Genomic DNA, 26,836 nt, shown 5'->3' on the forward strand with positions numbered 1-26,836 from the left:
GGAGCGGGTGGTGGGTTTGGGGGAGCATGGGAGCAAGCTGCTTCAGCCTCGGGCTGCCAAATGGGCCAAGAAGGGGAAGGAGGGTTGAACCCCAACCTGCCCCATCCCAGGGCAGCGTTGGAGGCGGACAGCACCCAGCTCTGGATGCTTTGCAGACCGAGGGGGCTCTTTTCCCACCGCTGTGGCTGGTATTGCTGGCACCAGCATCCCCAGGGCACTGGGTATCCCTGCACTGGGCGAGGGCAGAGCGGGTAGGGGGTGTGTGCCCTCCCCACGGCCCCCATGCCCACCCCCTGGGCTGGTGAGCAAGGGGCCGAGTGCCCTCCGCTCCCACCCCGCCGGGGGCCGGGGGGCGGGCGGGGGGGCGCGCTTTTAACGACTTATTTTGCGCGCAGCCTCCCTCTTGCGACGGAGGAACGGAGAAGCGCTGCCGGGCTGCGACCTCCGCGGGGGTGGGGGGGGGTGGTGGTGGTGGAGAAAAACAGAAGAAAAAAAAAGAGGGAAAAGGAAGAAATCCAGCAGCCAGCCCAGCCCAGCCCAGCCCGGCCCAGCCCCGCGCTGCCCGCTCCGCTCCGCATCCCCCGGCTCCGCTCCGCCCCGCACCGGCCCGCCCGCCCGCTCCGCCCCGCGGCGGGGGTGCCCGTCCCGGCCCGTCCCGTCCTGTCCCGGCCCGTCCCGTCCTGTCCCGGCCTGTCCCGGCCCGGCCCGGCCCGTCCCGGCCCGTCTCGCCGCGCTCCGCCGAGGTAAGGGCTCCGCCGCCCCCCGCGTCCCCGCTCGCCGCCCTCACCTGCGCGTCCCCACGGGTCGCGCCGGGCTCGGAGGGGAGAAAACGTGAATTTCTCAGTCACGAGTCCCTGCCACTCTGATTGCTTTTCCCCATGCGGAGAGGAATATTGCAGGGACGCTTCCAAACTCCTCTTTCCAGGCGAGGTCCTAGCCTGCGTGCTTTTCTTTATTTCTTTTTCCCTTTTCTCATCCCTTCTTTTTCACCCGCTTTGATCGCGTGCCTCTTCCAACGCATCGTACCCAGAGGCTTTGCCGTGTTCGGGACCGAGCCGTATCCCGACGTTCAGACCATTCTTTCTATTGTTACGAAATATGTTTGTGGGAACAAAAGTGTTTTGGGGAGAGCGCTGTGACCTTTGGGATGGCCGCTGCTGGCACAGCGGCGCGGCTCGATGCCCTGGCCCCACTGGGAGGTCGTCTCCTCCTGCGGCTGCAAACATCTGCACCCGACAGTTCCCGGGTACCGGCAGGAGCAGGGCAGGTCGCCGCAGCTCCTTCCACAAACACCTTGGGAAATACAAGGTGCTTATTTTATTTGTTCTTTTTAAGAGCGTTGCCGTTAATTGGCTCCTGATCTCCCAGGTTCTCCAGCTTTGAACATTCCCAATAAGCCAGGAAAGATCCCCCCTGTACGGTAGCCCCAGGCAAGGCAATAACCTACCGGAGATATTTTCTCATCCATGGGCAGCTTTGCTATAAGGAACATGTTTAATAAATCATAAGGCCGGTGAATTCCTGGGATTTTTATTGCTTCTGTAGAAATGCAGTTTTGATCCGTCTGTGAGGGACACTGGGGAACAAAGCTGCTCCTTTCAGAGCCGGATCCTATGAATTCAGGACAGCGAGCTGGTGGCGGGGCCAGCGGCTGCGAGCCCCCCCCGGGCAGAGGCAGTGCCATGGCGGGAGGTGGGAGACGGGGGCTGGCGGGGCAGGCCCCAGCCACGCTTGGGTTTTCTGCCTCTGTTCTTTGCGGGACCGAATGTAACCCGGGTGCCTGGAGCCCCGTCTTGGCTTCCCTCGCGCTGCCGGGGCTGCGGACGCGACCGCGTGTGCGGAGCTGAGGCGGCGATGCCAGGGGAAACAGCACAGCTGGAAACGCAGCGAGGCCGTGCCAGGCTTCGAATTACATTTTTCCTCCTCGCCCTGTTGCCCCGGGGAGGGGGGAAAAGAAGCAGCAAAAACCAAACTGCTAAAAACCAGGAAAGGTTCTCGCAGGAAGAATCACCCGGTTTCCAGCAGCCGGGCTGCCCTGATCCCCCCCAGCAGCTGGGCAGCGGATCGCTCCGGCGTGTTTGGGCAGAGGAATGCAAATAAAGCGATTTTCTTTATTTACTTGTTCCAATCTGAAAACTGGGGTTTAGGGGTGGGTCCTGAGCCGAAACGTGAAAGGCACAGGGAGACGTGAACCCTGGAGCTGTCAGGAGCTCATTGGGATTTCAGAAAACACCAGTGCTGTAGCCACAGGAGGGGGTTAGGGGTTGGAGTGGTGGAGGGCGCCTGGCTCTGCCCCAGCTGCCTGGCTCGAACCCCAAGCCCAGTCCGTCCCTGGCCGCCGAGCTGCCCTGCAGAAGCAGCGGTTTGGTGATGGGGATTTGTCCCCGTCTCCTGCCATGCCTTTGTTTTAGGCTGTGCGGAGCCCGGCCGCAATAGCAGAGGCGGGGAGAGAGAGCTTTTCTTTGTACAGGGAAGCATTTAAATTCTTTACAGTGATTCATATATTCCATTCATATGAAACACAGTCCTGTGGAGCGTGAATGGGGACTGCTGGGGGATTTTTTTTTAAGGCAATAAGCCCTAGAAGTGTCAAAAGTTATTCACACCTTGGTGAAATCAAGGATATTTCTGTCCGTGGCTCTTGGCAGGGGCTCAGCACAGCTCGCCTTGTGTCGGGTTTTTGGTTTCCCACTCGGATACGGCGCAGGGGGAGCGCGGGGGCAGCCCTCTCGCTCCCACTGCCCAGCGCTGTAAGCATTTCTCAGTGTTTTCTCAGTGGCCGGAGGGGCCCAGTGCGGGCTGTGCCCGGGGGTCGCTGGTTGCACCCCAGCACTTGGCCCCACAGGGGTTTGGAGCCCTGTGGGTCATGCACCCAGAAAGCCCCTGGGGCTGGAAAGCAGCCGTGTCTCAGTGAGCCTGTGGCTGGGTGAGATGCTGCCCCTCACGTTTCACCCTTCGCGGGGTGGTCACCAAGGCTGTGGCCAAAACTGCAGGCTGTGCCTGTCGAGGCAGAGCCCTGCCCTGCCTGTCCCCCAACACGGGGTCCACACGCCAGCCCGGCGAAGAGATGCGCTGTGTGAGCATCCCTGCCTCGCAGGAACTGCAGGAAGACTTCACGCGCCCGGCGCGAGTGGGTGCCCCTCCATCGGCTGCTCCACTTGCCCATTTCTGCACCAAGAAATCCTTTGCCCTCCTGGGTCTTTTGGTGGGTGCTGCCCAGGGCAGCCAGGCTGGGACCCCGGTGAGAGGCTCCGGGGGTCAGGTACAGCCCGGGGGGTACTGACCTGCCCTGGGGGGACTGCCAAGTCCCTGCTGGGGAGCATTAGTCTGGGGGGAAATAAAGCGGAGCGGCTGGGAGCCCAGAGGCACGGGGGCATCGCCCCGCTGCCAGGATGTGCCCCAGCTGTGGGGCCAGCACCCATGGGGGGGCTCTTGCCTCCGCCAGCCACTCCGGGATGCTTTGAGCTGCTGTAAATCCTCTCCGAAGGAACCGGGAAGACAGTTTTATGGCTTCTGGGGAGGAAGATTAGCAGGGTGTTGTTTTCAGAGCTGATCCATCACGGGACGCAGGCGCTGCATGGTGCATCCGAGTGCTCGGCTGCTGGCAGGCGGCACAGCCTTTCCTGTGAAGTTTGAGATAAAACCGCCTGGTTTTAATGTTCTGTCTCCTCTTGGGATCTGAGATGTGAGTGACAAAACTGCCTCTGTTGGCCCTGGGCCCCATGCATCTCCCCTCTGTCCGTGCAGCAGCCGGGCTCCTCATGAGCCGGGGGAATGGTGGATCGAGGGGATTTGGGCAACAGCACCTGCAAAAGGCATTAACCCCGGTGGAGAGGATGTGCGGTGCCGGTCCCTTCTCATCCTCACACACTCCCTCTGTCATCCTCTCCTGTTTCAGCTTGTCTACAGCCCGGGAAGCAACAGTTTCCATTCCCCGGCACTAAAGAAAATGTCTGTGACAATAAAACCTAATAGTTCAGGAGGGGGAGGGATAAAAAGACACCAAATTGCATTTGTCTTCCCCCAGTTTCTCCTTCCCAGCCCCCTTCCCTAATCGAGGGCGTGCAGGCTGTTGGCTCTGTTGGGCATGCGCTGGGCTCCGAGCCTCCCCGCTCCCCCATGTGCTCAGCCACTGGCTAATTAAAGAAGCTAATTAACTGCCTTAACAAAGGTAGAGAGGGGGCATTGACTCATGCCCGCTCCCTCCTTTGCACCCAGGGTTTCCCTGTGCTGGATATTTTGGGGAGAGGGGCAGGGTGCTGCTGGAAACCTGGCTGTGTCCTGCAGCAATCCCACGGAAGCAGAGCCCTCGGGGGTGGCCGGTGAAGCCAGGGGTGACACCCCACACCGCTGGCTCCCCCAGGCTCTCCCCTCTCGGTCAGGGCTCAGCTTCCCCTGCGTGGTGACTTGGATGCCGGCACAGACATAATAAACCGCTTTTCCTTTTCCCCTTGTCACCGGAGCCGTTCCTGAGTCACAACCCTGGCCGCCTGGCCTCTTCCCCAGGGCTGTCTGGTCTGGCTGCGTAACCCTGCGCCTCGGCCGTGAACTTCAAAGCGATGAGATCCAATCCGGCCGAGAAGGGCCCTCCTGGCTGGCTGGATGGCAGCGCACCGGGGAAACATCTGCGCGGCGTTGGAGGGGCGCGGGGGCCGGTGCGGCGGGCGGGATGCTCTGCTCTGCTCTGCAAAGCCCAGCTTACCCGTGAGCATTGCTCAGCTGCTCCCAAGGAGCTGCAGGAGCTGGACCCTTTGCCAGGGCCACCTTCTGCCCTGTACCCCCATGTCCTTGCAGAAGCATCCCACGGGGGACTCCGCAGCTCCCGCTGGCTGCTGCCTCCCCGCGGAGCTCCCGAGCTTGGCTGGTGTGCTGCAGGTGGGGAGATGGGTGCCGTTAAAAACGAGGTGGGAGAAAAAACGAGCCGAAGACAGCTATGTGAGTGTTTCTGCTGAACCCTCAGCCCATTAACGCAGAGCGCTCCTATGGCCCCTGGCCCTGGTGTCAGCTGAGTTCATGGAGCAAAGCTGCAGATCACAGGCAGAAACTGCAGCCAAAATCTGCAGAGCAGCCGGGTCCCATCTCTGTGACCTTCCCTGGGGCCGAGCCCGTCCCTCTGGCCCATCTGGAGATGTTTGTCCTCAGAGGCTCTTCCAGGCGCCTCTGTCCAGGACAGGGCTTGGCAAGAAGCAGCCAGGGAGGAAGACAATGATCTAGATGTCCACCTGCTGTGGACGCAGAGAGGAGGCGGCGAGGGTTTTTCCAGCTTGGATATTTTGCACCAAAAAAACCAAGTCCCTGTTGCTTGGACTGAAGTGCAACGCTCCCAGCACAAGCTCTGCCTTCCCTGGGCAGGGTGCAGCGGCAGGAATCCCCCAAACCAGCAGAATTCTGCAAACCTGCTGCAAACCTGAGTGGCCCAGCAATGCTGGACCCCTGGGATCTTGCAGCACTGCCTGTGCCTGCCCTGCAGATCTCTCTGGCTGTGGCCAAGAGCCTCTTTATTGTTCTTGCGGAGGGTTTTGTTTCACTGCTGCCTTCCAAGTTCCCAGGGATCTAAATTCTAAAGCAGGGTCTTGTAAAGAGCCCCGTCCAGATGGATGAGATGATATTGCTGGTATCAGATGAGATCCATCCCCTGTCTTCATCCGCAGACAATGCAGCAGTGGGAGCAAACAAGGATACAGCCTTTCTTTGGAGGCACATTAGCCAAATAAGAGCCTTCTCTTTGTTTTGTATCGAAACCCAAGACCCTGGGCCAGACCAGCTCGCGTAGCTGCTCCAATCCCTGCAGCCACGCAAGGATTTACCCCTTTTGCTGCAAACTCCCCTGTGCCCAAGCTGCAGGCAGGGCAGGGCATGGATCCTGCCCGCTGCACTGCGAGGGTGTTTCCTTTCCTGCTCCTGCTGTCGGGGGCATTGGCTGTGCCCCCGGGGCCGGGCAGGTCTCCGTGCTGCTGCAGGGTTGGAGCAGTGCTCCAGGCTCTGCTGCTCTCTGGCAAAGACACATGAACCTCACACCTGCAGAAGGTGGAATTTGATTTGGTTGTGCCCCATCTTTAAGGGAGAGCTGAGCCCATTCAGCGAAGGATTGGGGCCGCCCAGAGCAGCTGAGTCCGCTCCTGTGCACAACGCTTGCAGGGATACTTAAAGCCTGCAGCCAATTCACCTGCTTTCAGATTTCATTACAAGTCCTAAAATTCAGCCCAGGTTTGTTTTAAGAAGTTACCGGAGGCTGAGAGAGCCTGGGACTGATTTATGGCTTCCCATCAAAATCATGTGGTTTTACCACGAAACTTGGAGGCTCTGGCTGCATTTTTTCTTTGGAGATTTTGGCTTTGCTCCAGGCTTGTCTCCCAGGGGCAAGAGTGCGAATCCAGGGTGTGCATCAGGGCTGGAGTATTCGGGTGCTGCAAGTGAAATGGAGGAGATATGGATCACTGCAAAGAGAATATTTAATGTCAGGACAACACAGCCATCTTTTTCAGGGAAGCACTGATAAGGTTATGGGAGGCTTGGCATGGAGGGGAGCTGCAGCAGTTCCTTTGCTTTCGGTGTAGCTTTAATTTCAACACGCCGCTTATCGCCCTTGCATCCTGCTCACTGTTCAGCAGCTCAGTATCAGCAGCCGAGAGCAACGGCTCCCACCGTGCCTGAGTGCCCAGGGAGGCTGTGAAGTCCCATTGCTCTCACCGGTGCCCTGCTCCTGGACCTGCAGGGTGACCTGCTGGTGCCCACCGGGGTTAAATATGTGGGGTTTTGCCAGGGAAGCATATTTTCAGCCTCAAACATGCATTGTCAATGACCACAGAAAGGTATTTCTCAGCTGCTCCAGTGTCCTGTAAGCCAGCCAGCCAGCGGAGAGAAACAAGCCTACTTTTATTGCTATTTCTTCATATTTCCTGATATTGCCAGTCTGGCGCTCACAACCCACAGGCAGATCCCCGAAGGTCCTGGGTTTGGATTACATCGGCGATACTTTTGTCTTTTCTTTGCCTTTAATTTCAGATCCCTTGGGCCCTGAAGTGGTCAGGCTGATAAAGCCACCCGCTTCAGCCGGGTGGGCAGAGAGCGCGGTCCCCTGGGGTGAGCAGCCTGGGCACCTCAGGCACAGCCGGGGCTGGGCTCTTCCCCTGGCCACAGCGGCACGAGGGTCGCGGAGCCCGGTGATCGCTGTGTGCCTGCAGACCGCTGAGGGTCACACTGGGAGCCTTGGCTGCTGGCTCGTGGATGATGCACGAACAGATGAAAACAGTGCTTTACGTTACATAAATAAGAAGGTCAGGGCGGCTGTGAGCTGCTCCAGCCACGAGCGAGCGCGATGTCCTGCTGAGCATCCCCGGCATGGGGGCTGGCGGGACAGCCGAGAGTCACTTCGGGGCTTGGGTGGCTCTGTGGTTTTAATTCAGTGGCTTTTTAAAGTAAATAGGAAAGGGAGAGCCGGGCAGCGTCGCATCAGTTCCCCTGCCTGCCTCCGAAGGAAGCTCATGGGGCTGCACCGAGCACCGGCAGCTCCGTGCCCACTTCCCAAGCCTCTGCTCGCTCCTTCCCACGGCTGGCACAGAAACCTGTACCACAGCCCGCGCCAAACGCGGCGCCGTGCCGTACCGCACCGGCTAGGGGGTGCTGGCTCGGATGGCACAGCCCCGATGTGAGATGCTCAGGTGCCTGGCACTGCTCCTCCTGCCGGGGCACGTTTGCTGCTTTTCAGCACGTCTGCTGATGCTTTTTTCCATTACAAGTTCTCCCATAGCTGTTTCTTAAAGACCATGTGTGATGTTATTCCTGACCATAAACTATGAGCTAGGATGAGACCCCGGAGCTCCTCCAAGCAGTTATAAGCAGAGCTATACAATGAGTTTGTAATTATTTTATACCAAGTCCGGTATTTTCCTCCCCCCAGGGGAAGGCCAATACAGTGAACAAGAGCAGGCCCGTGCCAAACCGTGCCCAGGCAGGGTTTTTATGAAATCTTGGGTTTGTAAGAATTAATTTCATTTAAAACATTCTTCTCGTTTTTCATAAAGCACAGCAAATCCACAGTACTTAGGGCAGGAATGCAGTGACAGCGCTGCCGGGCAGGCGGCGAATTACCCGCGGCAGATGAGCCGTGACGGCGGGGTCGCCCGTGGTCCAGAGCTCTGCTGCCCTCGGCTTTCTCCGGGCATCTGTCGGGGAAGAAGGGAGATGCTGGAGCAACCGTCTTGGATACAGCCGAGTATGGGACTCCAGCAGCCCCCTCCTGTCCTGTGCTCCCAGGAGATGTGGGAGTTCAGGTGTGTGTATCGCTAAAGGTCAGGCAAATGCCTGCGTGGCCATTTCCCAGCCCAGCGCCCTTGTGCTGCAGGGCTGTGGCATCCTGCACGTGTAGGACAGGGTGTCACGAATCATCTGAGTCCCCTGGCTGGTGGCAGCTGGTCCAGGGATGAAACCTGGCCTGAAACCCAAGCAGACTTGCTTAGATGACAGGTTGCAAATAATTCAAGTGAGTTTTTGGGCTGCCGGTACGTGCCCAGCGCTGGGGGCTGGGGCCAGAGCGGAGCTCCTGGATGGGGGCTGGCAGCCGGCGCTCCTGCCCTGCATGTGAAGATGTGAAGACCAGGGCTGTGGGAGAAGCAAACCTCTGTCCACCTCATTGTGGGGCTGCTGGGGGCATGGCAGTGGGCACCTTCCCAACAGCGAGACCCCTCTGGGGCTGGCTGCTATGGGGGCTCTTGGCATGGGATGGGGTTAGTGCTCCCTGTGGTCCAATCCCAATTGGAGGAACAGCCCAAAATCCCATCTGGAGGGCAGCCCCATGGGGAAGGGGTTTAACTCTCCTCCCTTCAGCTGTTTTCCCCTTTTGCAGCCTCCCAGGACAGGACCCACATGGGCACATCCTGTAATGTGTCCTATTAGGATGAAAACGGGTGCTTGTGACCTTGGGCGCGCTTCCCCGGCAACCTAAGGAGGCTGGCGGCCAGCACGGGCGTGGGACGTGGCCCGCGGGAGTCAGAAGCTGGAGGCAGCCGATGGGTCCGGCTGGATGGTCCCACCGCTGGGCTGGGACTGCTCCCTGCCGCACTCCCCGGCGCTTCCAGAGAGGCTCGCTTGCTCTAAATCTCTGCCTCCCACCTGGCTGGCGGGCTCCAAGCCTGCTGGAGAGCTGATAGTGATGAACAAGAGGAGGATTAGGGGCTTTAGCAGGTGTCAAGCCTCATTTTTCATCCTGCTGCAGGGAAGTCCATTGCTCATTCTTCCCTGCTCCTGCGCAAGCCCTGCCGGAGCCAGGGCTGCCCTTCTTCGTGCTTGCTGCTGACCCGGAGGGAGCAGGAGCTGGGGTTTGCAGCAGTGCAGCGCAGGCCGGCGGCTCCCCGGGCTGCAGCAGGGGGTCTGCACCGTGCCCCAGGCCCGCCGGGAGTCGTCCTGCTCTGAGCAGTACATTTTTGCTGGATAGATGGAGCACCTGAGAAGGAGAGGTCAGCAGCGCTCCGGCACTGCGTGGCACGGCACAGCCGAACAGCCGGGGCCGGTGGGGATGTCCCGGGTACACAGAGACCCGGGCAATCGAGTTTGCCAGCCACGGTATCAGGCTGAGCCCGTGTCGCTCCGTGGTTTGCTGGGGAGAAGTGTGAGAGCGCAGGGCTGGGCACGCTGTTTATATTGGTTAAATTGAGTTTTCTCTGGGAGATTGGGGGGCGCGGGGGGCCTCCAGACAAGGGGCTTTTGTGAGCCAGGCTGCAAGCCGATCCTCTTTTGTGGTTTTGCTTTTTTGGATGATACAATTTGTTATTCCAAGAATTACCCAGCAAATGGACCCCATTAGCCGAGTCCCCAAAGCGGCTGGAGCTGGTGCTTGTGGCGCCTTTGCCTGCGCCCACCTTGGCCCCACTGGGAGCCGCTGGGGCCGTGTTACCACAGTGCCTTTGCCCCTGGATGGTGCCTGGGGGGAACTGGGGGGCTGGGAGCCGCTGTCCCTCCTTGCAGTCTGCGGGGCTTGTGGCTGTGCTGACGGGGCATCTTACGGGATTAGCCTGGGCTGGGAAAGCCAGTGGGACAGGCGGAAAGCGCTGGGTTTGTTGAATTCCCGGCACACTCGTGTCCCCGGTGGCATGCTGACAATAAGCTGATTGTTGCTGCACTGCCGGGGGCTGGAGCCAGTGCCGGGAGGGAGCCCATCTGAGGGGCAGCCCCTTTGCCCCCTTGGACAGGGCTGGACCCTCTCCCTCACCTCTGGCCACCTGAGCTTGGCAGCTTGGTGGGAGGTGTGGGAGTTTGCTTCCCTCTGCCCTTGGGCACGAGGGCTCTGGCCCCAGCCCCAGCTGGTATTTAAGGTACTTCCCCCCAACATCCCTGGGGAGAGCACAGACTGTGAGCGGGGCGGAAGGTCCCAGTGAAGTGCCTGGGGAGCAGGGTGGGAAGCGAGGGGCAGCCGTAGCATCAGAGGTCCCGCGGTGGCTGCAGTTCTGCAGTTCCCACAGTGGCTCCACAGCACCCAGACCCAGGCACGGGCACTTCTGTGCTGCCCACCAGGTCCCTGGCACTGAGCTGGTGGTGGCACGTGGGGTCCTGCCGGCAGCCCCCCACCTGCACGGCTGGGTCTGCCCAGGACCACAGTGCCAAGGCATGTCCATCCCACCGGGCAGCCCAGGGCCGGGCAGTTCAGCCGGAGCATCCTTGGCCTGCTCGGCGTTACCTCCTACCGTGCGGGGATGCTGCTGGCTCTGTTTGCCTTGGCTCCATTGGGCTTTTCCCTGCATTTGAGCTGGCTGGAGCTGGGCAGGAGCCAGTGGGTTTATAAATAAAAGCATCGGACACCTCTCTGGGTGGTGCTGAAAGCTCCCAAAATAGCCCTGCTGCCCTGCCAAGGCGCGCGTGGCTGGGATGTTCACAGAGGCAGCCCCGGGACTGGGTGTGGGAGCAGGGTTCCCCTCTCCCTGACTCCCATCCCGGCCGCCCTTGCACAGTGGCCCCTGGGGTCTCTCTCCCCGGGCAGGCGGGCACCTGCTGCTCCTGCAGCACCAGGGTGGGCTGCCTTGCTCAGCCAGGAGAAGGGATGCACAGGAGCGGGCAGCGGGCACCAGCCATGCCCAGGGGTGGGTTTGCCGCAGGGGCTGGGTGCCTGCAGAAACCTCCCTGTCAGCGCAGGCATGTGGTGTCACAGAAAAGGGGGTCAGCGCTGGTGGGGACCCAATGCTGCGCTCCTGCGAGGGGAGCAGAGCATCCTGGGGCACGGTGCAAGCCGGGCACTGCTTGGAGGGGAGGTTGGCTGTGGCGAAAGCCCCTAAGCCAGCTCCAGTCGATGGAGAACTGGGAGGAGAGTGCCGGCCTTACAGCTTCACCTCCCGTGCCCGGCGCCGCTTGGCCACACGCCGTATTTTCACCGCAGCGCTGGCCTGGCCCAGGCAGGAATGGTCGGAGGCCGTGGGACACTGCCTTTGTGCAGCGTTTGCTTTCTGCTGGCGGAGGAAGTCTGGCTCGCCGGGGCTGCGGTCTGACCCTGGCAGAGCCCAGCGGGGGCCGTGGGAGGGGGCAGCTGCAGCATCCCGACAAAGGGAGCCCGGCAGTGGGCAGGAGACGGCGCCGGGAGCCAAGCGTGGGGGCAGGACCCCGTCCAGGGCTCCTCGCACCGGCCGCCTCCGCTCGACGCTGCCTGCCCTGCCTGCAGCGCGCCGGGAGGGACCCAGGCGGCCGTGGCCTTGTAGACCCCGGTGCCTCTCTTGGTGGCCGGCTGCAGCGTGCCAAGGGCCAGCGTGGATGGGGGGGCTCCTGGCGCCTAGCTGCGGCCAAAGCCGTCCTCCCACCAGGCCCCCGCTGAATTCCACCCAGGGCTTGGCATTTCAATGTGCCGTGCCTTCAGAAAACAGCATTTTAATGCTCTTGCTGTAAATGAGGTGGAAAATGTCCGTGGGCTTGTGCAGGAAGGCTCCCGGGAGCCCAGCCACGCCGTAGGTGTGCCGGGGGCTGGCTGAGCCCTGGCCAGGAGACTGGGGATGGGGTGGGATCCTCCGGAGCCCCGCGTCTCTCCAGGACTTCCCTGCAGCTGCAGGCCAGCTCTGCTTGTCCCGGTTATTTCCATTACAGCAGCGAGGCTGGTGCTGCCCATCCCCGGGGTGTGTCCCACCAGCCTCTTGGTGCAGAGATTTGGGGTGCACCCTGTGGTGAGTGCGGCCGGGGAGCTGCTACCCCTGCACCGCCCCAGCCCAGCCAGTGCCTCCCTGCCTTTCCCTGCTCCGTTCCTGCACAATAACTCCTGGGTTGAAGGCTGAAGGGTTTCTTGGGTTTCTTTTCTCTTTTGGTTTCTTTTTTTTCTCTTTTGGTTTTTTTTTTTTTATAATTGTCCTCTAGAAAAATGGGATGAATAGGTCGATTTAATTTTTTCCCCATGTTTCATTGCCACATGTGACAGCTCATAAATGCCAGGCGAGCGCAGCAGCATGGCACCCGCAGCAGACACCCAGCGCTCGCCCGAGCCGGGGCTGCTGCACACCCACCGTTTCCTAGAAGGCAGCAACGTGCCCACGCCTGCCCTGGGTCGGGTCTGCTCCCGGGCTGGGGTCTGCTCCTCGGGCTGGGGTCCGCTCCCTGGGCTGGGGTCCGCTCCCTGGGCTGGGGTCTGCTCCCTGGTGCAGGGGGACATTTGGGATCAGTGTTGGGTTCCCTCGGGTGCAGGAACGGGTGCCAGGCCCCTCCCGAGCACCACGGCATCCGTCTGGCACCTGCACCCAACAAGTGGGTGACCCCATGAAGAAGCCGGGGGTCCTCACCAGGCTCAGCGCTGTGACTCTGCCAGCACACGTGGCCTTGGGCAGGATGAGCCCCTCTTTGGGCAGCGGGTCCTGAGTGGGGACAGAGGGAGGTTCCCACGCAACACAGCTTGCAGGAAAACTGCCTGGAAAAGAGGAGCTGGATGTTTTTCCAGTTTGAAGCCCAAACAAAAGATTTTGTAATAAGTGCGTCCCGTGGCCTCGGCTTGGCACTCAGCTCAACCAGCCGCAGTGGCCGGCGCAGCCCTCCCCGGCCCCCCCAAGTCGGTCCCCGGCTTCGCACCCCGGTGCTCCCGGGATGGGGCTGTGGGGCACGGCCCTGTGCCGTCACCACCGCAGGCTCTGTCCCTTCCTCCAGCAAAATGCACCCCCGGGAGACTGCAGGGACACCGGGACCTGGGAACGGCGTCTCTAACAGAAATAAATAAGTTCCACTGTGAAAATATTCTGTATATTCTGCACTGATTTCCACTGGTGCTTGAACACCAGGTCCCCAGTTTTGCTTGGCAAAGGGTCAATGGTAACAGAGACGCCCAAGGCAAGTGCTCTGCGCCCCGCGGGGAGGCAGGGCTGGCCCTGGTGCTCTGGGGCCTGCGAATGTCGCCGGCTCCTCGGTGCTTTTCCGAGCCGGCTCGCTCCCGGGGCAGTCCCGGCTGCTCCCGCCGCTCCTTCCCCTGACCTGGGCCCAGAAGTGTTTTTTGCCCTGGGCTGGTTTGGGGCACACAAAATCTATCCCATTTTCCTCTGGGCAGCTACCCTGGTGCGGTCCGGGTGCGGCCGCCTCCAGCTGCTCCGCGGGGCTCTGTGTGCCCAGGGCAGAGCGGCTCTGCTGGACGCTGCCGTGTCAGGAGAAGCAGAAGCAGCAGGAGGCGAACATGGTTTGTGGGTGCAGGGGTCCAGCCAGGAGCGGGCGGAGGGGATCTGGAACCCTTTAAAGAGGCTTAAACAGGATACTCGATTGCACTAGAAATTAGGAGCCTGGTAATAAGATTGTGGCTTCTGGTAGCGGCACATTGGCATTACTTGAGGCCGAAAGCTCATTGTTTGTGACAAATATAGATGGTGCACGTGGGAACGGCGAGTGGCCCCCGTGTCCCCTGGGACATGGCACCCAACTGGCCGAGACCCAGGAACCCCAGGGGAGGAGGGGAGCGGAGCTGCTCCATGGGCCTCGCTGCCGCCTCAGCCATGGGGCTCGGCGGGGAGCAGGGGTCTTGGCCTAATCCCCAGGAAAGAAGGGCCACTGGAATTCCCTGTGAGGCTTTCGGCTCCGAGACAAAGGAAATGTGGAAACTAAAAAAAAAAAAATATAAAAATTTCAAATTGAAAAATCAAGGCAGCTGATTCAGCGATGTTGAAACATCTTGTGACAGCGTCAGACAAATTTTTTCCAAACAAAATTCTGGGAAAAAATCAGCCCAATTTTACACAACCCGCCCCTGTCCCATTGGAAAGGCACGTGCTGGGGGTGGCATGGGGGCTGCCCGCAGCCAGAGCGGCGCTGAGATCGGTACCCGGAGCCCCGCGGTGCTGCAGAGCCCCGGGAGCGCAGCCTTGCAGAGGCTCTGCACCCACCGTGGCGCCGGCCCCGCCGATACGGTCATTACAGGGTGCGGAGGAAAATCTGAAATCCAAGCCGGCAGCGCGGGGCCAGGGCTGGCCGGGCGGCGGGAGCGCGGTTTATGGTAGCGTCTTGTCAGAGTTTCCACTGAACACCTCAGGCTTGCTGGGCTCTCGCATCAGCTCACATAAATTAAATTAAATTAAATAACATAAACTAAAATACTGCCTGAAAAGTGTGCGCTCCATCCCCTCGCCGGGGTGTGAATATGTGTAAGCAGCTCCGCCGCTGCTGCCGTGCCAGAAAAGCTCCTTTATGGTGCACGGCCCCGGGGGCAGCAGGGGATGGGATGGGATGGGGACGGGGCACTCGGGGCAGCGGGATGGGGAGGGTTCAGGCTGTGTCCTGCCAGGAGCCCCCGCTGTCCGGAGAGAACCTGCCACTCATTTTCTTTACCGGGTTAATCGAGAGCGCAGCGAAGTCGCACGCGTTAACGCCCTGACAGCTCTGAGCACAGGCTGGGATTGCCAGTCACCTCCTGGGGTACGGCGAGGGCAGGACAGGCGAGGGGCCCTGCCAGCTGGCGGGGTGCAGCCCCCGCTCCTCCTCCCCACAGCTCACCCGGCTCCGCCGCTGCCCACCCCGACGCCGCACCCACGCCCAGCGGGTACCGGACCCCGGCGGGATGCTCTGCCCTGGGCGCTGTGCCGGGACACCCCGGGAAGGGACCCTGGCAGGGGTTGGGGGTGGCGTGGGGGTTAGGGACCACCCCGGGTGGGATTTGCTGAGCAAACGGGGAGAGGAGGGTCACTGTGCCTGCGCTGCCTGGAGGGGTGCTGGTGGGAAGCACTGGGGACGGGGACCCCCGTGCCGCCTGCTGTGCCCGGGGAGCAACACCTCGCCCCGGCGAGCCCCCGCGGCGCGGGCAGGGAGCAGCCGGTGCCGGGCCATGTGCCACCGAGGCGAGGGCAGCTTTCGGAGCGGGCAGGGCCGCGGCACCGCCCCGGCAGGTAACCCTATCGCCCCGCGCCGCCGCCGGGGAGGGACGCAGCCGAGGCTGCCGCTCCTGAAATTTATTTTAATGTAAACCTAGCTCTAAGGCAGCTTTTTCTCATTTTTAAACTATTTCATATCAATCCTTGGCCTGACATTTGTTTTCTTTGAGTGCGGTGGGGAGCGTGGTCGGCATTGCTGAGGATATCTCCTCAGGAATCTTGGCAGAGGCGGCTCCCTATCTTTGAAGAAACAGCAAATGCAAAACAGAAGGCAGATATTAGAGAAGCACAAACAATATTTTCCCCCTGCTATCCCCAGAAGCGGCGCGGCGGCCGGCGCGGGGACGCAGCCATGGGGGGACCCTGTGTCCAGAGCCCACCAGCGGCACCGCACCTGCCCAGGTTGACCCCCAGGGCAGGCGGAGCAGGGCAGCTCCCCAACACCTGCGGCCACGATGTTGTGCAGAGGCGCGTGGCCAACCCGGTCCCCAAGGGCTGTGACCGACCTGCCGGGACAGGGAGCGGTGGCAGCCGCGGAGCGGTGGCACCGGGAGGGTTTGCAGCGGATGGGGGAGGCTGGTGCAGCCGGGGGTGTCCCCCCACAGGGGTCTTGCCCTGTTGGGGGCGGGGAGCTGGCCTTCGGGGTCCCTTCCCTCATGCTGAAACCCCAAGGAAATGCTGCTCCGAGGGCGAAGCTGGTTTCACCGGTGTGTTATTGCGGAGGGGTTTTGCGGAGGACGTGCGAGGGTGTGTGGGAGCGCGGGCGGCTGCCGGAGCGTGGGCTGCCCGGCCAGGCGGGTGCAGGCAGCAGGGCAGGCACCAGCCAGGCACTCACAGGCTTACCTGGGGATGTTGCTAAAAAGCTGGAAGAAGAGAGGAGACAGAGATCAAAGGACCCAGCAAAACCAGGGAGACAGGATTTCAACCCCTGACATTAAAATAAGAGGACTGTTAGGATAAACACCGCAAGGCAGTTTCCCATCCCGGGGCAGCCAGGCTCGCTGGCGGGGGCGGAGGCCGGGGTTATGTTCCTTGGCGTTTCACACACGAGAAGCTTTCGCAGCAGCTCACAAATTTGCCGCCGAGTCTGGGCAGCTGGGAGGGCGGCGCTGGCGAGGTGCGGTGCTGCTCAGCCTGGGAAAACAACGGCGCAGGGGACACTGTGGTGGTAACGCTGTGCTGGGGACCGAGCTGCTGGCCGGTGGCACCAGCTCTCCCGGGGCATGGGGAGCCGGCTCCGGAGCTGCTGCCCCCATGTGCTCGCGCTGCTCGGGAGCCTGTTTCCTCTGTGGCACGAGGCTGTGATGGACAGACTGTGTTCATCCTGCTGGAGGGCAGGCGCTGCTGCTGGGGCTCTCTGCTGCACCTGGAGCTGCTGTGGGGGTTCTTGCAGGTGGCGAGAGAAGAGCAGGGTGTTGGGGCTGATGAACAGAGGGGCTGGGATGGAGGCACTGGGGCCTGGGGCAGGAGAAGCCCCTGGACACGGTTGCATGGACTGGTCCTACAGAGTATCCGCTCGCTGCTCATAACCTAATCCACTGAGGAATGAATGTCAGTGGGTTCAGACCTTGCCTCTCCCCCTGTTCGCTCTTGGCAGCTCAGGCACTTCTGGCCCTCTCCATCTCCTGCCCCAAGTTTCACCCCAGTGATGGATCATTAGGTGCTGAGGAAGTGGCTGAAAATGCTGCTGCACCTGCACTTGACATGGGTGCCTTGGAAAGAAGGGGAGGGATGCCCGGCTTAGGGCAAGGTCCTCCCAAGTAAGCTCTGAAGCCACCGCAGGGTTCCTGGGCTCACCCGTGGCTCCCCATGGCAGCAGCTCACCTAGTGCTGTTATGGGCTCCCACTGCTCCTCGATCACCCGCATCCCCCTTCACAGGCGTTCCCTTCCCACGGGGTGCTGGAACAGCCGTAGTGTTGCTGTGTTCGCTCGGGGGCAGAAGCCGCGTCCCGCCGTGGTGCTGGTGCAGCTGCAATGGGCTCCGGCAGCACCAGGCTGCTCTGTGCCATGCCATCGCCCCGGCTTTTGGTGGGCACAGCGTGGATGAGGACCCGGGAGGTCTCCGGGGCATCCCTGCCCCACACTTCCCGGCCTGTGGCATGGGCAGCAGCCCCCCGTGAGAGCTGCCCCGGCCTCTCTGAGCACCCCTGCCCCAGAAGGCTCTGGCCCGGACCACAGCTCGTTATAATTAAGCCGGTGACCCCAGCACGAGGCTGGAAGTTTAAATGTCTGCGGTTGATGGCCACTTGCCCGCAAATTCCCTGAGATGGGAATCGCTCTCTGCGGGTCCCTCCAGGCTTAGCAGAGTTCTTTGCAAAATGCCCTTTGTATTCGAAAACGCTGTTTCTGCACAGGCGCTGTGAGGGCAAAGCGGCGTCTGACCCACGGATGCCGGGTAAACACGGTCTGCTTCCCACCAGCGCTGATGTGTCCTTGGGCAGGGCTGCTTTGGCTGCCCGAGCCGGCACGTGTCCCTCGGGGCGCGATGCCTGAAGCTCCTGCAGCTCGCTGGGGCTCGCAGCCCGCCTCCCTCCCCAGGGTGTTTGGGCAGATGCTCCACATCCTGCTCCAGGATTCGGGCGTGAGAGGCTGTGCTCAGGTCACAGCATGGGCCGGGGCTCACGCGGCAATTTGGACCCCGCACAGCACGGCCCCCACCACTGCACCTGCACGGACCCCGCACAGACCCCAGGAGAGGGGCTCCAGACTCTGCTGGGGCAGCGGAGAGGACAGGACCCTCCAGCGCTTCCATCCTCACCATACAGCCCAGCTCCATCCCTCAGCTCTCCCTCTGCTCCAGCTTTTGGCTGTCAGGGTCAGCACTGCTGCTGCCCCCCAGGCAGGCCATCCTCCCGCTGGGAGGAGGAGGAGGAGGAGAGGGGAAGAAGAGTGGAAGAAAAAAATGAATCCCCACAAAAATGTCTTCATAACAGGAAACGTCTCATAAAATACCTGTGGTTTGGCATGTGTGATCCGACTGGTCAAACTATGCACCTGGCAGGCAACCCTGCTATTAATGCTGCGCACAGTCTGGTATTTCAGTGGAGTTGAGGCTGGCGGGGGGAGGAGGATGGGACTGGGGAGGTCGGGGTGCAGAAACCCTCCGTCGGGGCTGGGGCGAGGGGCAGAACACGCCCCTTGGGTCTCACTCGCCTCCCTGTGTACCCAGGAGACAGCCCAACTGTGTTTCGGCAAGGGGACCACAGCACCCCAGGGATGCGGTGAGCTGGGCTGAGCCTCGTGCCCCGGGCAGAAACCCAGTGTTTCTGCAGCTTCAGGCCAGGGTTTTTCCACCCAGACCCAGCTCCATGCCAGTGAAGACCCAGAGGTCTCTGTCCAGGTGTCCAAATGCTGCGGTGCCCCATTCCCCAGGGACGGCTTTGGCCCCGTGAGCACCCCCGGCTCCGGCCACGGCCAGGCGCGTCGGCAGTGATCAGCCCGGGCTCTCCTGCGCTCAGCGGAAGAGTTTTGACAGCTGGAGGTGAGGGATTAAGCCCTGAGCTGTGACCTGCGTCAGGCTCACGCCTTGCTGCGCTCCCGGCACACACACGCAGAGGGTCATTAATCCGCCTTAGCTGATCCCTGACCCGGTGGCTGCGGGATCAAGCAGTGGCACCGACCCTGTTGCCAGCACCACCACCGGACCCCAGGCTCCTCGGCTGCAGGCAGCGCGCACCACGGGCAGCGGGGGCCAGCGGCAGCGCGCACCGCACAGACCCCCACGACGGCCACGTGCTGGCCTGACACCAGTGCAGGGCATCGCCCGGCCCGTGCGACGGGGCAGGGTGCGGTTCCCGCGTGCTCCCCGCACTCTGCACATTGCAGATGTCTCAGGCATGTCGGGAGGCGAGTCGAGACAGGGAGAAATACCCAGGTCGGTTTTGCAGCAAGCTCTTTAGCTGCTGCCTGCAAACCAGCTCCTTTGAGATCAGCGGATCGAGCAGAGCCTGGCGTCCCACAGCCTCGCATCGTACACCCATCCCCAGGCCCCTCCCGCTGCAGCAGCCGCCCCCGCCGCGGTCCCCCCCGCACCAGCTCCACTCCTGCACCCCGGCACGGCCGCCCCGAGCCGCGCACGTGCTGGCTGGCCCGTGGCTACCAGGAGCGGCTGGGCCCATGGCCTTCCTTTCAGCCCTCCGTACTAGTCGCTAACGCAGCAGGAGTTAATTAGCACGGAGCCCCCGGCCTCAGGGTTAATTTGGCTGCAGCTGCTGCCTGGACCGGAGCAATACGGATGGCTGCAGCCACCACCCGCAGCAAGCCGGGCTGAAGGCACCGCGGGGCTGTGCCGCAGGGTGATGCACCACGCCGTGCCGTGCCACGCCGTGCCGTGCCGTACCCAGCCCGCTCCGCGCGGGGCCAGGCGCAGGCGCTGCAGGGGCAGCAGGAGGCTGCCTGCAGATAGGGTGGGGTGTTTTTCTTTTGTCAAGGAAAATGTTTTCTTGTTCCCTCCACCGACGGGCGGGCGAGGCTCCGGGTCCGTGCGGCGCGTACAGCAGCCTTTGGATCGGATCAGGTGTCATGCATTTAAGGACCGGCTCATGCCAAGACTCTCCCCGCGCGCTCCAGCGCTGCTCGGTGGAGCTGCTGCCTGATGCCTTTGGCTTTCACAGTCCGGCCTACGGAAACAACGTGCTCGCTCTTCGTTTCAATAGCTCACTTTTCGTTTTTGACTCATTTTATTATTATTTTTAAAGCATGTGTAGCACAAACCAAATCATCTACCTCCCTCTGGAGTCAGTCCAGCCCCGTGTTGGGCTTGGAAAACCTCCCTGCTTTATTTTTTATTGTAAATGACCGGAGGATGGAGCAGCGCGATGGGACACGGCGGCGTCCAAATCCACACTGCTCCAGCCCACCCACACGCGCCGGCTGCTTTCTCAGTGCTTTCTCCTTGCAGCGTCCACCCGCGCCGGGCGAGCGCGCGAGGTGCTCACCGCTGCTCGCCAGCAGCCCGGGGCCAGCTGCTGCCGTGGTTTGCAGATGTGGTGCCCGTGCCCCGTGCTCCCGGTGTGCAGCGTGGGGACGGGGATGGGCACAGGGATGACGACGGGGATGGCACCACGCCAGTGAGCCTGGGTGTGCCGTTGAAGCGCGTCAAAGGCCCCATCGTGGCTCATCCCTGTGCCCCAGCAAACCTCCGTGGGGTCTGGCGTGGACCTGGGTTTGATTGGGGCGAGGGCCAGCGAGCAGCACGCCGCACCCCGCGTTGATCGCGCTTTTACAGCCGGGTTTAAACAAGCTCTCCATTTTACTGACCTTCAACCACAATCGCAGATCCCCCCTGGATCTCATATATTGACTTAAAAAATAATTAGCCTTGAAGGGAGCAGGCGCGGTGCCTGCCTGCCAGGCCCATAATTAATATTTAAATAACAGGGGCCATAAATCAGCTGCAGCTCAGCGAACAAGCCCCCGGTTGTGTGCGCAGGGGCAGCGCGCGGCTGTGTTCCTCGCAGGAAGGTCGCCCGGTCTGCGGGCAGGGCCGTGCCCGGCAGCGTTGACATGGATGCTGCGGGAGAGGGGGAGGGTGCAGGGTGGCAGCAGCCCCCTTCCACTGGCAACGGCCGGGAGCTGTGTGCCGGGAGCGCACCGGGAGCGTGCCGGGAGCTCGCCAGGCCGACCAGCACAAGCCCCAGCCTGTTTCTGGAGTGACGGGGGCGGCACAGGCTCTGGCTGCCCGAGCCCCTGCGCTCCTGCGAGAACAAGGTGACATTTCTTGTCTCCTTTCTCGTGCTTTAAGTGTGAGATTTTTTTTCCTTTTCCCGAAGCTTTCATTGCGTGCCAGGGGTTTTTAACACGTCTGCTCACCGACTGCCAGGGGAGCAGACACTTGCACAGTTAGCACGGCCGCGGCGGCGCGCTCTGAAGCCGTGCCAGGGGTCTCCGTGCCGCGCCACCGCACCGGCTGCAGCCGGGTCGGGCCCCCGCTCCCCTCGGAGCCAAGCACCGGACCCCTCGAGTGCTCCCCCTGCGCGAACGAACTCTCCTGGCCCAGCTGCTCCTGCTGGGTTGGCTTTTCTGCAAGGAGCAGCTGTGGTCGAACTAGCAGACTGTGCCGGGGAGGCTGGAGCTGGCTCTGAAGGACGGCAGCCTGGCCAGCCGCGGTGCCTGCCCGGCGTTGCACTGCCGAGCCCGGGAGCCGGCCACGGAGCCCCGTCCCACAGTGCCAGGGCCAGGAGGGGCTGTGCTTGGGAGCCCCCAAAGCATCCCCCCTGCCCCAGGCTGGAAAAAAATGACTCCTTGTGGGATTTCTGCTGTCCGTGCTGGAGCAGGTCCCAGTCCCTGGCCCCGCAGGAGGGCGGGCAGGTGACACCGGCCGTAGCCGTCACGGGCACAGTGGCCCCGTCTGCACCATGAACGAGCCGACATTTGCCACCTGCCCTGGGAGATGAGAAGGTTGCACGGCTCCTCTTTGTGATTAATTATCATTTCATAATACAGGAGATTTCAGGCATGAAAGAGCCTCTTCATAGTCACGTTGTGCACACTTTATTCATCATATGAGACTCCAGATGTTTCCATTTTATTCTTATTAAATCACCGCCTGGAGAGCCCGGGTAATGTGAGGCCTCCTGCCCCGGAGCCGGGCAGTGCCGCGGGGGACAGCAAAGCACCAGCGACGCCTTTTCCTCGAGGGATGGTGACTCGTGCCTGGGGGTCTCAGGCCAGACTCCCCCCCCACTGCCCCCGCAGCCCCTTGGGAGAGCGGGGGCAGGTAGAACGACCCATCCGGACCAAGGGAGAGCGTGCAGGAGCTCAGCCCTTGTCTGGAGACAGCGGGTTACAGGCGGCCACCACAGCTCAGAGCAAGGGGGACTTGATTTCGTATCTGGTGCGCAGCAAAATACTGCCCAGAGCCAAGGCAGACAGATCACCTTGTCCTCCCTGTCCCTTCCCTCTGGCCCTGGTTTCCGTGTCTCTCCAACGACTGAGGTCTCGCAGAAGGACGGGGGGACATTCGCAAGCACTCCGCAGCACCCAGCAGCGAGGGGCTGAGCCACCCCAGGGTGCTGCTGCCGTGGCGGGGGCTCATTGGAGCAACGAGCAGCATCCCGTGAAAACACCCCAGTCGAGGGGAGGAGCAGGGGTGAATAAAGCCCAGGTGGGAGAGGAGTGAGCTGGGATGGGAGGGCGTTAGAGATGGAGGCACAGGGGTCATACCAGGTAAGGAAAACAAATAAATGGCTGATTCAGGGGTTTGTTCTCCTCTTCTATTTAGCAGAAACTGTATTTTTACAGCTGCAATCCCTTAAAATGGGATTCTTTTTCCCTTAAACAAATCCTTGTAAAATAATGCTTCATAAAAATAAGCGTTCCTCTTCTTGACCCCAAAGACAAAAAAACAATAACGCCGGCAAGGCCCTCTCTGTGCCGACGAGGAGGCTGATGGTGGCTGTCACGCGTGTCCCTGGCTGCGCCCGCCCGAGCCACAGCGTGGCAGGAGCCCGGCCATGGCCTCCCGCCGGCTGCTGCGGTGGGTCCGGCACAGCGCTGGTGCTGCTGGCTCCGGCGGGACGGGCAGAGCAGGGCTCCTCTCCCATCCTCACGGGGCCTGGGCTCCGTCATGCTGCCGGCAGCAGAGCTGTCCCAGTCCCCTCCATCCCTGCGGCTACGGCCAGGGCTCGCCACCACGCCAAGTGCTTGTAGCACCGGGAACAATTCCATGCCAGGGCTCCCCCTTCCTTCTACTTAATTTGCTTTAATTTTGTTTTAATTTGGGGGCTTCTGGGGGTTGCTTTTTCTCCAGGCTGCAGCTTTTTTTTTCCACTGCTGCTTCAGCAAAAGCGATTCAGGAAATTCCGATCAAATCCCGGCGCGCAGCAGCCCTGCCCCTGCTCCCCGGCAGGAGAGGCAGAGACTTAATTCTCATTAATAACCAGCACGGGTCAATTATTGCGAGAAGGAGGAAAACCAGCAAAGCTCTTTGGCATCACGTGTTATTTAAGCTTCCAAAAATAAATGTTCTTTGCAAATCAATCTGCTTGCAGCTCTGCGCGTGGAGCTGGCACAGAAGAAGTTGCTAGAGGAAAGGTATATTTATAGAGGGTATTTATTTTAAATAAACAGGCACTTAAGGCAGAGGCTGCTGCTCCCAAGTGCTGCAGCCCTCCCGTGGGCTTTCCCGGCTGAGGGCTCCTGTCCCTCGCCCTCCGAGGGAGCTCCCGCCTCTGCTCATAAAGCGCCGCAGTTGAGCCACGAACGCAGCAAGTCTCAGTCTCCAACATCATGATTTTGGTCCAGCACCCGGCGGGAGATGCAGCGGCCACCCAGGCCGCTCCCGGGGCAGGCAGGGCTCGGTGGTGGCAGCCCGAGCCACCTGCGGGAGCCACGGCCAGAACACGCCCGGCTTGTGTTAGAGGAGACCCTGCCCTCTTGAGAGATGCAACAGCAACACTCAGCTCAGCAGGCTGTGGTTTTCATCCTGCCTTTTTTCCCCTTCTTCTTATATATGTTAAAAATATATAAGGGAAGCCTGACGTGGATGTAACCCCAAACAAACAGGTACTGGGGCAGCCTCTGGAAGGCTCTGCTGGGTGCCCGCGCTTAGTTACTGCTCATAAACTGTGTATTTGTTGTGCATCGCCCAGCCAGCACGTGTCGGGAAGGGTAACATGTTCAAGGCATCTGTGGTCCAGGAAAAGGCAAATTCAAGGGAGTCCCGCTCCTGCCAGGATCCTTCCCAGGTTCCCGGCTGATCCTCGTGGGACGGAGGGTGCAGTCAGGGCTCGTGGGTGCCCGCTCTCACTGTCGCTTTGTCCGCAGGAGCAGTGGGGACCAGGATGCTGCCGGACACCGTGGCACTGCTGGTGATGATGGTGGTCAGCCTTCGCTCGGCGGCGGGAGGAGGCGCGGCGGGCTATGCCCAAGTGAAGTACATGCAGCCCATGGTGAAGGGACCCCTGGGACCCCCCTTCCGCGAAGGCAAAGGGCAGTACCTGGGTAAGGGACGTGCTCTGCGGGGGCGTGGGAGGACACAGGGCTGCGGCTGCCTGGGAGACCCGCCGGCACAGCGGGAATTGGCTGTAGCATCCTGCAGCCTTGTCACCCCCTTACCCTCGGGGCCAGCACCCCCAGAGAGCAGCCTGGCATGACCAAGGGTGCTGCTGTCCATAGCAGCTTTGGCCAAGTGCAGAGGGGCTGTTTAGGCTGCGTTAACTCAATGCAGAATGACAAGGACAGGCACAGAGAGGTTCAGCAGAGAAGTAGAGCCCTTTGCTCGCGTTGGGTGAGCACCCTTGGGCACCCAGTCTGGGAGCTGGTGCACAAAGGGGTCCCACGAGCCTCTTGCTCCCCTCCTCCTCCATGTGTTGCCCAGTAGCTTTGAGGCTTGGCCCCAGGAGCCCTGGTGCTTGCCTTCTCTCCCTCTCGCTGCTGTTAAACCTGAGCTGTCCTTACAAGGCTATTTCCACTCCTCCACCTATTCCGTTTTCCCTGTCTGCATTTCACACCAGCTGGGAAAGGGAAGAGGGCCAAGGTCAGGGCTGAGACCCAGCCTGGCGAGGGGAGAGCAGGAGAGAGACATTTCCTCCCTTGGAGAGCAGCAACCAGAAACTCTACATGTGTTAAATCACTCCCCACTGAGCGACAAGTGTCGTGCAGCGGTGCCAAGGTCACTGCTCCACGCTGCCAGAGCTCCGGCCCTGCTTCCAGCCCAGTACCAGCCTCTTGCAACCACCTCCACACCATGCCCTGCCTTTGCTGTAGTCCCCCAGTGCCTGCACAGGGCTCCTTTTAAGCCCAGCCCTGGCCACAGGTGCTGGAGGTTAGAAGGCACAGGTCCATCAGTGCCCTACACCGGCAGTTATTAGTGTGTGTTAATTACACACACCTTGGGGAACTGCTCAGGAACTTGGGGTCTTTGCAAATAGCAAGTGCTGAGTGTGACTGAGTTTCCCCAGCACTTTGTGGCCCATCGGGGCATTCCTCTGCCAAGCGAGCCCCCGGCACCTCCCCGAGGCGCACCCAACCATCGCTGCACCCAAGGTAGCAGCAGCACGGTATCTTCAGCTCAGGAGGGGGATGGAGGGGAGGGTCTGAGCCCTTTCATTGGTACCAAACACAGCGGTCCCCAGTGCTCTTCCTAGAGCCAGCCGCTGCTGGCAGCACTGCGGGATGGGGTGGTGCTGGGGCTCAGGTGCCAGGACCCACTGGGCTGGTGCTTGGACCTTGGGAAGAGCCGCTGGAGCCCTCCCTGTGGGTTCATGCAGACCCAGACCCTCCGGGGAGCTGAAGTCTTGGCTCTGGGAGGAGAAACTGGAGAAGGCTTGGCTGCTGGTGGCTGATTTACTGCTGGGCTGAATGGCTTATCAGGAGTTCAGCTCAGCACATATGTCAGAAAACACACAGCAAAACCTGGAGCCGAAGCATTCTACGAGCCCCCCGCCTCCCTGCCCCCTTCCCAGCTGTTGTAAAGCTGCTCCCTGAATCCCAGCCAGAGACAAAACCTTCCAGAGTAGCGCAGGAACGTTTCAGCTGCTGGTGGGACTGGATTCAAATATCTCCCTGCTGTTTTTCCTTCTTTTTTCCCCCCTTCTTCCTATGCATCGGAGCCGCTTGCACTGCCTCTGAGCTGTGCTGCCTGCTAACTGTGGTGGAGAGAGGAGTGAGCGGGCCGGGCTCTTTGCAAGGTGCAGTTTGGGTGCAAGCTTTCCCAGGTTAGGCCAGGCACGGGTTAGAGGAGACATTGAGGCAGGGCAAAGCACAGGAGCCCCCTGGACATTACTCTTCTAAAACCCCTGGGAAAGAGAGGATGGGCAGGGGGATGCAGGCAGGGGGGCAGTGGCAGCCTGAGCCACCAGCTGTGGGGCCGCACGGAGGCGGCTGGGGAAGCTGGTGCCTCCTGGATCCCACCAAGTTCCCATCTCTGCTTAACCTCTAATTTGGCAAGGAAAATCCCTGCTGGCCTCCTGCCCGCTCGGGGAGCTCAGCTGACTTGCCGCGACGGCGCAGGGCCATGCCGTGCCCCTGTGGGTTACCCCTGAGTTACTGTGCAGGGCCCCCCTGTGCTGCCCCAGCCTGGCCCCGGGGCTGGGACCCCTGCCTGAGGGGCAAGGACAGACCCCGGGGCTGTGGAAGCTCTCGCCGGCCTGCGGGTGCCATCTAGTGAGAGACAGGGCTGGCTTCCTCAGGGTGCCAGACACCTTTTCTGACCCAAAAATAGGCTCCCCAGGAGCGTGGAGGCAGCTCTGGGTAGGAAATGCTGCTAAATGCTAAAATGATAAAAGCATTTAAGCAGATATTTACCCAGTTGGTTTTTATTTTGGCTTGGTTAAAACCGTGTCTGTGCAGCTTGCAGCCAGGTAAAACCACCGCTGGGTGCTGGCCGGGGCTCAGGGAGCCCAGCATTTCCCTGTGCACACAGAGAGCCAAGCCAGCAGCACCCCGGCTCGGGGCACCAGTAAGGCATAGGTGATGCCCAGGGCGGTGGTTTGTGCCAGGCGAGCGGTGGAGTTCTGCTCCAGGGACAGTACGCAGGGTTCAACTCAGGGCAGCAGCCTCAGCTGCAAAGGTGAAGGAGCACTTTTCACCTCCC

The 26,836-nt window shown here is 61.1% G+C and overlaps 1 protein-coding gene across 1 annotated transcript in view; it reads left to right on the forward strand.

Moving 5' to 3' along the window:
- The first annotated feature begins 423 nt into the window (after nucleotides 1-423).
- The window catches only part of COL8A2 (collagen type VIII alpha 2 chain), a 34,457-nt gene continuing 8,044 nt past the window's right edge, over nucleotides 424-26,836 (forward strand). Inside the window, exons 1-2 of the mRNA XM_064471552.1 lie at nucleotides 424-743; nucleotides 24,067-24,243. Of these exons, the coding sequence (XP_064327622.1) occupies nucleotides 24,084-24,243 (160 nt within the window). The 5' untranslated portion in view covers nucleotides 424-743; nucleotides 24,067-24,083. The remainder of the gene's footprint in view (nucleotides 744-24,066; nucleotides 24,244-26,836) is intronic.

Source organism: Phalacrocorax carbo, chromosome 22 (genome assembly GCF_963921805.1).
Source record: "Phalacrocorax carbo chromosome 22, bPhaCar2.1, whole genome shotgun sequence".
NCBI lineage: Eukaryota > Metazoa > Chordata > Aves > Suliformes > Phalacrocoracidae > Phalacrocorax > Phalacrocorax carbo.